This window comes from Cricetulus griseus, assembly GCF_003668045.3.
Source record: "Cricetulus griseus strain 17A/GY chromosome 1 unlocalized genomic scaffold, alternate assembly CriGri-PICRH-1.0 chr1_0, whole genome shotgun sequence".
Classification (NCBI taxonomy): Eukaryota; Metazoa; Chordata; class Mammalia; order Rodentia; family Cricetidae; genus Cricetulus; species Cricetulus griseus.
In genome coordinates this window covers 61899009-61911197 of record NW_023276806.1, presented here as the reverse complement: position 1 = coordinate 61911197, position 12189 = coordinate 61899009, and the positions used below count along the sequence as shown (strand labels likewise).

The following is a 12189-nucleotide window of genomic DNA, read 5'->3' as shown; positions in this document are numbered from 1 at the left end:
AGACAGTCATAGAGAGTCTAGACAGACACAGAGACAGACACAGAGACAGACAGACAGACAGACAGACAGACAGACAGACAGACACACACACACACACACACACACACACACACACACACACACACACAGCACTATAAAGCAAGTCTCAGTGTGACAGAGACCAAGAATGGGGTAGAATCTGTAACCCTTAGGGTTCTTGTGACCAAACAGCTAATAACCAGTAACTCAAGGGAGAGAAGGCTTCCACGGGCATGGCTGAGAACAGGCCATTTGGATGGGGAAGGCAGATCAGGGCTTGCTTATTGCTGTGGCCCCACGGGGTGGTGCCACCCACACTCAGGGGTGCCCTTTCTCACATCATCCTCTCAGGACGTGCTCCCCTAGGTCGGTTTTAAATCCAGTCAAGCTGACAATGAAGATTAACCACTGCACGGCCTTAAGAGTGGGGATCCAAGCAGGACACTCTGCAGTCTCAGAGCTCTCAGCTTTAGGACAGTTTGTAGGTCAGAACCCAGATGAAAGGTGAGTTTCAGGCCATGAGACTCTCGCAGACCAACTGTCTCCTCCCTCCTGGTATCATCCTGCTCATAGGCAGATGGGGCAGCACCTCAGGGACTGCTCTATGTGTGCTTCTAGAACCTGCTGAGGCAGAAGAGTGGAGGTGACATGTTAGCAGGTAAGACAGAGGTCCTTTAAATTGTAGAACCAAAACCCCAACACTGAAGAAAAAATCCTCCTAGGGAGACTAAGGCTGAAAAGGACAGACACAGCAGGGGCAAAACCCTGGATGAGTTCTGATTATTCTCTTCCCTTCCTATGAGTTCAAAGCTGGGAAGTATACACACCTGATGCTGGGCCTTGCTGACTTAAAGGCCATGGCCTTTCACTTCTTTGGTTTCAAATATTTGTGACTTAAGAATTCCCTTCATAGCCAAGCTTATCTTCTCTAAATATGAGAATTTGAAGGTCTGACCCAGCGGCCTGGTTCTTAGAGAAGCTTTGTTTTCTCATTTTTCAGCTTCTATCTTTAAAAATTATTTATTTATTGAGGCTTTTCATGACACGGTTTCTCTGTGTAGCCCTGGCTGTCCTGGAACTCACTTTGAAGACCAGGCTGGTCTCTGACTCCACCTGCCTCCACCTCCTGAGTGCTAGGATTAATGGCGTACACCACCACCTCTATGCTCAGCCTCTATTTTTAAGCGTTTATTATTCATTGTGCACACACAAGCATGTATGTGGACACGCATGGGCCAAGGCATGTGGTAGGTAGAGGACAACTTTTGGGAGAAGCTGATTCTCTCTTTTCACCATGTGGGTCCTGAGGGTTGAATTAGGTCATCAGGCTTGACAGCAAGCAACTTAACCACTGAATCATCTTGGTGGCCCACTGAGTCACATGTAACTTAGAATGGTCTCCAAATCATTGTGCAGTCGAGGATGAACTTGAACTGCTGCTCTTGTCTCCACTTCCCAAGCTATGGTATCACAGGTGTGTACTACCACACAGGGTTTGCTGTCTATTTCTTTAAGAGCCAACTCTCTTGCCAAAAGAAAAATTTCCATCCAATGGACTAGATCCTCTCAGCTGCTCAATGCAGAGCTCCTGCCACGCATCCCTCTTTCCTCCTGAACTCATTTCAGTATAACCCTTTCTCTTACTTATTTTTCCTATTAGTAAACATTACCACACACACCCAACTCATGTCCAAATCTGGATTACAACCTTTCCATTTCTTTTTCCCTGTTTTTTTTTTTTTTTGGTGGGGGGAGGGGTGGTTGAGACAGGGTAGCCTCAGACTCACAATCTTCCCTCAACCCCTCAAGCACTGAGACTATTGGCATGGGCCACCACACTCAGCTTCCTCCACATCAGTCCAACAACAAAGGCCCAACCGGGCTTCTCAGGTCTAGACGGCTCCACCACTGTCATTACTGTCCCCACCCACTGTCCCACTGAAGAAACCTGCAGTCTGCTCCTCTGCCTCCACACTCCTCCACCTGCTTTCCCTGGCTAGAGTCAGCTCTTCAGTTCACTAACATTTGTTGAGTGACTTCCATAGGCCTTGTTCACTGCTACAGCCCTGAACAGGTGCCCAGAACACCAGAAGCTCATCAGGAGACAATGAAGAAATGACAGAGAGATGGCTTGGTGGTTAATAGTGCTTACTGTTCTTGCAGAGGACCCGATTCTGGGTCCCAGCACCCACAGAATGACTCACAACTGCTTGTAACGCTAGTACCAGATAATCCCAACCCACACAAGTGCACATACACACACACACAAAAAAAGTCTCTAACCAAATAACTCCTAGATATTGATACTGGATTTCCCACCTGTGCCTAAATCTAATAGTCCAACACTAAAACACTTTCCCTTCAAAATCTCAGGGCTTTCTGTTGTTCTTTCAGAAGACTTATTGATTGATTGATTTTTGGATTTTCAAGACAGAGTTTGTGTAGCCCTGGCTGGCCTAGAACTCGCTCTGTAGACCAGGACTGCCTCAAACTCCGGGAATCGATCTGTTTCCCTTCATACTGGGATTAGAGGCATGTGCCATCATGCCTGGCTTTAAAATTCTTATGTGAGTACCCTTATGTGAATCTACACTACATGTTTGCCTGGTGCCCACAGAAACCAAAAAGGAGATTGGATCCCCTGGAAATGGGAGTTACAGTTATGAGCTTCCATGTGGGTGCTGGGAATTGAACCTGGGTCCTCTGGAAGAGCAGCCAGTGCTCTTAACTGATGAGGCATCTCTCTAGTCCACTTTGTTTTCTGAGATAGGATCTCATGTAGTCCAGGCTGGTCTTGAACTTGCTATGTAGCCAAAGATGCTCTTGAATTGCTAATCCCCCTTTCTTTACTTCCCAAGTGCTGGCATTGCAGGTGTGTCCACCTGGCCTGACTCAATTCTTGCTTCTCTAGTCACATACAGCTTGGGAGCCTTTTACTCTCCTCATGTGAATTCAGTGTTATTACATCATGAAAGATTTCTACAATATTTCCTTTCAGTTACCATTGTGTCTGCTTCTTTTTTGGGGGGGAAGTGGAGAGGGGAGTTTCTCTGTGTAACAAGTCTGGCTGTCCTGGAACTAGCTCTTGTAGACCAGGCTGGTCTCAAACACACAGAGATTCACCTGCCTCTGCCTCCCAAGCACTGAGATTAAAGGTGTGTGCCTAGCTTTGTGTTTGCTTCGCTTCTTAATGGAATAATTATACCAGTCTCCTAATTGACTCTGTCGTCCATTTGGTGGAAGGAAAACCAACTGCCACAAGATGTTCTCTGACCCCCCACATGTGCACTGTGACTTGCACATGTGAACACACACACACACACACACACACACACACACACACACACAAAATGGGGGCTAGGGAACCCTTACCTCCTACTTCATTCTTATACATACCCTATATTCCGTTCAAACAATATTCTCACTATGCTTTGGACAGTCTGGTCTTTCTTACCCCGGGTTTCTTCATTCTCCGTTGCTGCAGTGTCTTGTACGTAACAGGCCAATACTGTTTGAGACCTGCTTGATGAAATCCTACTCATGTTAAATAATTCACATTAAATATCACTTTTAAGAATTCCTTTATGCCTTCATCAATGTCTTAGCATCTATGGCATTTACTGCTGCACATGCATATGATATAGCTCATGGGTATGCAGAGGACAACTCGTGGAGATCAGTTTTCTCTTTCCTCCATGTGGGACACGGGATCTAACTCAGGCTTGGTAGCAAGCATCTTAATGAACTATCTTGGCCTTTCCTTGATTTTCAGACAGGGCTGGTCTTGCACACCTAACCCTCCTGCCCCACTCCCAGCCCCCAAAAGTCCTGAGGCTATAGGCCCGCACCACGTCTAGGCCTTTTCTTCTAGTCCTTATAGCACTGAAATCTTCCACTGTGTATCATGAGGCTGCCCTGTCTCCTCCTCTGTAAGGCTGTGAGTAGGCTTACATCTACCACAGTTTCTCATACAATGTCCCACACACATGGTATTTCTTAATAGTGTTGACTTTAACCTCTGTAATTCTATAATTCTACCTTTTATGGATCTTTCATTACTGAAGAGAAAAATATTTTTTAAAGTCTAGTAGTTAGGGGCATAGTATTTTGTCAGATTCCAAATACTGGATGTTGGTGACTGGGTGACTGAGTTTGTGAATATCACCTCTCCCCAAATCCAAATATCAAACTTGGTGGTCCTTGCTCTTAGGGTCAACTAGGGGACAAAAGCATGTGGTAAAGGGCTATGAAAATACCAAGAAATGAAGATGCACACAACAACAGAAATGCTGGGCTTCTGGGGAACAGCTCTCTTCTGAGTAGGGTGTGGCCTGGTACCTGTGCTCTCTGTGTAGGAGCAAGAACAGCAGGACCACCCTTATTCTCAGGCACCAGACCTGGGGCTGCCTAGGCATCTGCTAGGGCCGTATAAAAAGTCTCCTTATTGACTGGTAAACGAGATAGATATACACATGCTGGGGGGTGGGGGCAGGACATGATACCACGTCCCAGAGGTTCTGCCTGGCTTTATCTGTGCTTGGTTGGTGAAGGAGTCTGAACAGTCACAAGAGTCTGTGCAGGAGAGCTCAACAAACAGAGCTGAGGAAGCAAATGGAATTGCTGAGGGAGCCACTGGGAAAAGAACCGCTCCTTCCTGCCTCCATTCCCTGCCTCTCTGGTGACCTGGAAAACCCAGTGAGATGCTGCCTGTCATTTTCAGACTAGCCATTCCAACTGAACTCTCAAAGGCCCCTCTTTAGTAGTTCTTCCCACATAACCCAAAGGATTTGTAGTCTAGGAAACCAAAGAATTGTTTCATCAATAAATCAATTTATTTAAAAGAATATGTTACAATTAATTACACTAAGTGACATTACCAAACAATCTTAGAGTGGTTAGCTCTAGAGCAGGGGCTGGAGAACACTGGAGCCAGTGTGGTCTCTGCATTTTCTCTTCACATTTCATAGATCACAAATAAAAATACAAGATACTGCAGTGAAAATACAATTAGAGTTTCTCTCAAATAAATTAAAAGGATGCATGGCCTGGGAAAAACTAAAGCCCAGCTCACTGGCTTAAAAGGGGGGCATGATATCAAGTTGGCAACCATGTTTAGCAGCTGGCCAAGTGCTCCTCCCAGTATCAGTCCCTCTTCAGTCTTGTTCCTCCCCAGAGTCCGGTTTCTGCACACCCTCAGTTACTGCTGAGGAGCTGCTGCTGTCTAGGTAAAGGAGGCCTGGCAGATGCACTCAGGGTTAGAGCAAGAGGAACCCAAGGTGGAGGGCTAAAGAGGCATTTTCCCTCTCACCAGCTCTGAGTACTTGGCCACACTCTCCCTCATCCAAAAAGAAGTTAAAGTAACCCATAAAACTGGTGAAGGAGAGCAGTGTGCTGAGGCCATCCCCCCAGACAGCATAATGGACAGGAGAGCCAGGTGACCTTCCAGTCCTGGAGACTTCAGGTCCCTTTAAGAAAACTGCTTTCTAGGAGCTGGTCCTTCAGCTAGAAATTCTGAGATGAGAGAGGTGTCCCCTCTTATCAGTGCCCTACTTTGCTACTTCAAGCATCAGATTTGGAGCTATAAAAGGGGATAACTCAAAGCTACTGGCCCAGGCAACTAAGGATAAAACTAAATGGGCCAGGCAAGAGGATGCTGGAATATTTATCTTGTCCCTCCCTGAGAGCTCTGTCCAGGCCTCGGAGCTGCCCTGAGCAACTAATGTATCTGTAGCTGTGCTGAGCTTACGCTTCAGCATGGGGAGGGCAGAAAAATGGAGAACAGGATAAAAATACAAAGAGCAGCAAGCTCAAAGCACTGCCTAAGCAAAGCTTCCTACAAGGCCAGATTTCTCAGGGTCCATAAAAATCTCTTGAATTTTTCTCTCAGAGACTAGAAACTCAACATGGTTGGAAACAATGGGAGACCAGGAAGATCCTGCTGGGGTGCAGCTGGGGAGAGGGATTCCCTTTCTCAGAGACAAACTGCAAAAGAAGACTGCAGATGCCACCCTGGGCAGAAAGAAGCCAGGATTAAGAAACACACTGGGGACTGGAGAAAGGAAGTGTAGGTGAAATGGGGGGATGGAATAGGGTTATATCTAACACTGCTTCATGCAAAAGGGCTTGATCCTGTGGGCCTCTCGCCACAGTGACCTCTGCCTCCATGATTTGAGTCCCTCTGTGAGCCTTCTGGGCCTCCCCCTTTCCACTTCATTGCTGCAGCTTTGAGACTACTTTAAGTAGGCTGCTCCTATACAGATTCTGTTATCAGGCTAACAGCTTTGGGGCTCAGTCCTCGGGACATCCAAAAAGCCCTGTCTCTACTCTGGAAGGCTGTCAAGTAGACTCCTTCATGCCTTTCCCGCTGAGGGAATAGGAGACACTGTTGCTATTTTTTACAGTGTGAACAAAGATGGTCTCCAAAGCATCTTGGAGTGGAAATCAATGCATCTACTTTTAAGGTACAGACTCATTATTAAAGCCAGAAGGAAGAGTTGAGCCTGGATTAAAGCCTTCAAATCAACTTTAAACACTCACCATTCTTACATACTTTATGGTCCCACAGATTTGGAGAGGGAAGGAATAGGCTGTCCTAAAAGGTTTACACCTTCTTGGGACAAGTGGCTGCCAGAATAATGGACCAAAAAGTGGCCTCATAGTGTGAGTATGAAAACTTTTACACCAAATGCAACACTGCCAACTACACCCAATTCCAGTCGCCCTATAGCTACATAAAGCCAAGGATGCCAGCCTGTGGAGGCTTCTATTTGGAAAGTAAAGTAGGGAAGCAGGAACTCAAGGTCTGAAAATATTATCCTAGTGCCAGCCCTAGCCTGTGCCTCAGATGTAGCTCTTAGGTCCTAGAAATCTAATTGGAAGGGTGGTCAAGAACCTCTTCTACTTCTGAGACAGGATCTCATGGAATCCAGGATAGCCTTGAACTCACTTAGTAGCAGAGGATGGGTTTGAACTTCTGACATTGCTGCTCTCCCCTCCTAAGTATTGAGATTATAGGTGTGCACTGCCACACCCAGGTTTATGTGGTGCTGGGGACAGAACCTAGGGCTTTATGAATACTAGGCAAGCACTCTACCAACGGAGGCCTAGCCCAGCCCCAGCCCCAGATGAGGAACTCTTTGAGAGATCTCTCTTTAGTCCCCTTTGAAGTAACAGGTGGTGATCAACCAAAATCCAGCTTACTTCCACTTCTTCCTGGGCCCTTACTTGGCATGAATAGGGCTATGATTTGGTTGACTGAGACCAGACTCTTAAGTTTACCCAAGCCACTCCCTCCCCATACAACTGTTTAAGGAAGTCATGGAGGATATAAAACATAGGTGGTTACTGGACAGGAATGGAGGAGGCAAAACCCTTATAAATAGGAGGCATTGCTTCTTCCTTCCCTGCAGATATCCAACCTTTGTGCCTCAGATGTTAGGCTTTCTCCTAGTCCCTAATACTATCTGTGTCGCAGAAGAAGAGTTCCCTGTGGTAACAGCTTCCTGACACTACCCTCAACTCAGTTGTGGGCCAGCTGAAAGGAAGCATATAAGACCCTAGAGAAACAGGAAGGAGATGCAGAATGCACTAGTAAGTCGTAAGTGGGAACGACGGACCAGGAAAATGACTTTGAATTGAGACCATAGGTCTTTTAGACTCCTGTAGACCTGCAGTCTCATTGCTCTTGAGAAACAGCCGTTTTCCTCCTCAGCACCCTCTTGAAGATAAAGACACTACACTCCTTGCTCCTCAGACTCTATGGCAAACCAACAGCCAGAAACTGTACTCGATACAAAAAAAGGGGGAAAACCCAAGCAGGTTGTAAACTTTTCGAGTCCTTCATGAGGAGAGGTATTTTCCCTGTAATTTTTTTTTTCCTTTTTAAAGTTTGTTTCAAAATAAAGAGAGCAAGAGAGAGGTCATGAATTCAGTGAAAGGTGTGTAAAAACACAAGCTAAAAAAGGTACTGCCATCAATATGAAATTTAAAAAGAAATATATATATATGTATATACGTGCAGCTAATTTGTGTATATATAATTTTTTACATACATACATATATATGCTTGAACAGTGCAAATGGATGGAGTTCATAGTTCCAGTTTTAAAAATATAGTACAAGGAGAGTCTGTTGGTATGAGGCCCAGGGAAAACAACAAAGATGCCTTTGGCAAGTTGGTTGGGCTATTTCTGCCTGATCTCAGTGGACTTCTGGCACTATCAACCTGCTGTTCTCTACCAGCTCAGTTCCAGAGATGTGAAATTCATAGGGAGTTAGTAATATTTAGCTTAGGACTTTGGAATATATTGACTTTTTTTTTCCTTTTTTTCTTCTTTTGTGTTAATGGTTACTGTCTGGCATGGGAGACAAAAGGGATAAGAGGATGAGGGCAAGGAGAAGGGAAGGGATGAGGAAAGGCTAGGTGGCCACATCCCTCTGCTGTGACCTCGCCATCTGGAAAATATTCTGAAAGGGAAAAAAAAGAAGAGTTACTTAGGAGCAGTGTGGCCTCTGATCTGGAGACAACCTTCAAACAGAACTGGAGCTGCAAGCCTGGCTGACAACTGGATCCGACTTCCCATCCAGAACCACAGCCACTTCGAGGACAGAGGACTCTCAATTTTACCACTTGGCTCAGTCTTCCTGTTTTACAAGAGGCTTCAGATCTAAGGAGGTTGCTTTGCCCAAAATCACAGATAAAAGAAGCAGGAGAAATCCCAGATGACTTGCAGAGCCCAGTGTTCTTTCTACTATAGCAAGAACATCAACTTGCACATGACTGACTGTACCTTTTAATCTCTCCCGATTTTCTTTGAGAATAAGTAGCTAAGCATTTAGACAGAGTCTTCCACTAAATTCTGCTCCAGCACTGATGCCTATAAACAACAGTAGCAACAAATCTCGCCCACATATGTCCTTGGTTAGTGAAGAAAGACTCTCTACTGAGACTTATCCAGACAGATGGCTAAAACTCAGGGCAGGTGCTCTCCTGGATCAGGAACAGCATGGTGGGTTATTTGATTAAAACAACAATGACAACAACAAAAATCAAACAAACAGGCAGAAGAGAGTCCATGAAGTCATGAGAGATGGGAGAGCCTGCAGCCAGTGTCCACCCTCTATACAAGGGAAGTAGCAGGGCTTTTTTGCACAGCCCATTCACCATCCAGAAGCCAGCCTCGCTGGGAGAATGTTCTGGCTCACATAGGATAATCAGTCTCTAACTAATATTCCTAGAAAGACAGAAATGGAGGTGAGGGTCCCGGTATTTGGTCATGGGCCTATAAATTTTAAACAAGAAGATGAAGAAATTTCAAGAATTCTTTAAAATTACCTCTTTTCTCCACTTGAGCTCGCAGAACACCCTCTCAAAGCACTCATGCATGTAATTGAACTGAAAAAATAAAAATAAAAATAAAGGCAGCAGTACTCACTGACTTCCAAGACCAGGCACAAGACCACACCTTTTAACTTCAGTTCTATCATCCCACCTTCCAAATTCACCCAGGAGAGAAAAAAATCCTGCAGTGACCTCAGACCTGGCAATCTATTGTTCTCTAGCTCCTCCTAGTGGTGACTATGACATACAGGATGCAAATTTCACAAGCAGAGCAGGACAAAATGTCTAACCGTCTTTTTGATCTTATGGTTATTAACAAAAGAATAAAAGCATGTATTCGGGGGCTATAGAAATACTATGGAGAAATCAAGGGTATGGTGGCATTCATCTTTAATCCCAGCACTTGGAAGGCAGAAGCAGTTGAATCTCTTTGAACTTGAGTTCAAAGTCAGCCTGGTCTACATGAGCAACCAGGCCAACCATGGCTATATAATGAGACCTTGTCATAAACAAATAAACAAGAGCAATAAACACCAACTATGGCAAGACAATGGAGAGAAGGAGCTCTCCCAGATCATAACTTCGCTGCTTCCTAGAGCCCCAGATTCATGCTATTTTTCCTTTAGTTACCACTAGGATTTACTTCAAAATCCCAATCTATTTCCCCCATGCCTCCCATCTCCCACTCACATATGGTGTGAAGATTTTAACCCATCGAGGCTTCTTCTCTCCTCGTGCATATTCAAAACAGAAGGCCATTCCTTCTTCATCTGTGTCCCATCGCTGCATCTCATCCCATTCAAACGCTATTACCTGGTTCTAGACAGCCAAGAACATCAGAGTAAGGTCTACCAAGGGATTCTGATGGAGAAATGCTCGTGTCTCAGGGAAAGGCTGTGAGGTGGCTCAGTGCGTAAGTACACACTGGGCAAGTTGACCTGAGTTTGAGCCCCAGAACCCACCAAAGGTGGAAAAAGAGAAAATGACTCCACAAAGTTGTCTTATAACCTCCACACATGCACCACTGCATAGGCACTTCTGTGTGTGTGTGTGTGTGTGTGTGTGTGTGTGTGTGTGTGTGTGTGCGCGAGTGTTTGTCACACACACACACACACATACACACACACCCATAGTCAAAAATGAGTAATTTGGTGTAAGAAGCCAGTGAAATGAGGATCAATGTGGAGTTGCTGATTATCAAAAACACAGTTTTGATTTCATTTGCTCTACAAAGAGGAACTAAAACACAGAATTAAGTATCAAAGCGCCCACTGACAGAGCTCCTGGCCCAGCCCCAGGCAAAACTCTTACCTCCAGTTGCCCTTCTTCAGTGCAGGCATGAAGTTTAAAGTGCGTGATGCTAATGGCTGTGATAACATGCCCCTTTCTCCTGGAGTCACAGGCACAGTGTGGGAAGATGATTTCATTGTAGCCCTCACAAGTCCTTAGCATGTTGAGGTACTAAATAAATAAATGAATAAGAATGAAAACCACGTCATAAAGAAGCAAAAAGTGCAGTTACTGGAATGGACAAGAGTATTTCACCTAACTATCCAAAGACCTGGCTTCGGATTTCACATTTGTCTCTGCACTGGGTCAGCCTCTGTGACACTCTTTTATCCCATTTTCAGCTTTTACTCTCATCCTTCTAACACCCATTCTTCATTTAAGGTTGATACAGAAACAAAGTGACAGAAGACCTCTTGCACTAGAAAGCAGCCCGTGTGGTCCTCTCTTTTCATTGTACTTAAGGGATGGAAATCTAATCTATCTTCATAATAGTTCCCCCCATCCTCTCTAATCAAGTTACACTGGTCTTAATGATGAAGACTAAACTATTCCACAACTCACACTCATAACATGTTAAAACTAAACTGAACAACAACAAAAAAAACCCCAGTCATTTACAAAATATAGAGTGAGGTTTTTCATCAGAAATGGAACAATTAGAACTAGATCCCTGGACTTTCCTTTCTTCACCATCAACTAATTCCTAAGTGACCCAGTTGTCCCCCGAGTCTCAAGAATGTATGTGTGGTAGTTAGCTTTAATTGTCAACCAGACACATTCTAAAATCAACTGAGGAAGGAGGCTCAGTGAAGAACTATCTAGACTGGGTTGCCTATGGGAACATCTGTGGGGGATCACCTGATTAAACTACCTGGGAAACCCAGCTTAAACAGGAGTGGCACAACTCCCTGGGTTTGGCTGTTAGGCTGTCTAAAGAGAAAAAGGTGAGCTGAATACAGGCTTGAATGTATGTACTGTAGGCGTTCAGTGACTAGCTATTTCAAGTTCTCTGCAATGGTGGACCACGGCCTGGAATTGTGAACTAAAATAAACCTTCCACTGCTTGTCAGGGTATTTCATCACAGCAGCATGGATGAAACTAAGATAATGGATTTCCTCAAAAAGCATCTGGACCCAAATCAAGTAAATGCATGATCCTCACTCTGAAGCTCACTCAGCCTTGCTCCTGATCTACTGTTACAGCTGGTCTCTAACTAAACTCACATTCCAAGTTGAGCAATAAAGAACAGAAGACACATGGATGAAGTATAAAGGAGAAACAGACAAAGGGAGATAAAGAAGGAAACAGAAAGACTCATGTTTGTCTGAGCTTTCAAGGATTACCTGGGAAATAAGCCTACAGGATTGAGCCTCCACACCCGTACATGAAAGTCACACAAGACCAGGACACTGTTGGTATGTGCAGAGGCACACTACCTTAGGTGACCTCAGTATAAGGGTAGGACTTCCAAACTGAAACCAGATAGCTAATTGCCTTTTCTCTTAGCAAGAAATGTCACAAGCACAAAAAAAAAAAAAAA

At 44.8% G+C, this 12189-nt stretch overlaps 1 protein-coding gene across 5 annotated transcripts in view; it reads right to left on the bottom strand.

Annotated features, from left to right (window-relative positions):
• Window positions 1-4827: 4827 nt before the first annotated feature.
• The window catches only part of Snx27 (sorting nexin 27), a 78381-nt gene continuing 71019 nt past the window's right edge, over window positions 4828-12189 (bottom strand). For 2 of the 5 annotated variants that reach the window (XM_027393540.2, XM_035451915.1), the window contains exons 9-12: window positions 10670-10819; window positions 10049-10177; window positions 9353-9412; window positions 4828-8484 (exon numbers count right to left, since the gene is read on the bottom strand). In XM_027393540.2, the coding sequence (XP_027249341.1) occupies window positions 8437-8484; window positions 9353-9412; window positions 10049-10177; window positions 10670-10819 (387 nt within the window). In that variant the 3' untranslated portion in view covers window positions 4828-8436. Of the gene's footprint in view, window positions 9252-9352; window positions 9413-10048; window positions 10178-10669; window positions 10820-12189 lie in introns of all 5 variants that reach the window. The other 3 variants (XM_027393542.2, XM_027393543.2, XM_027393541.2) reach the window with 3 other exon arrangements.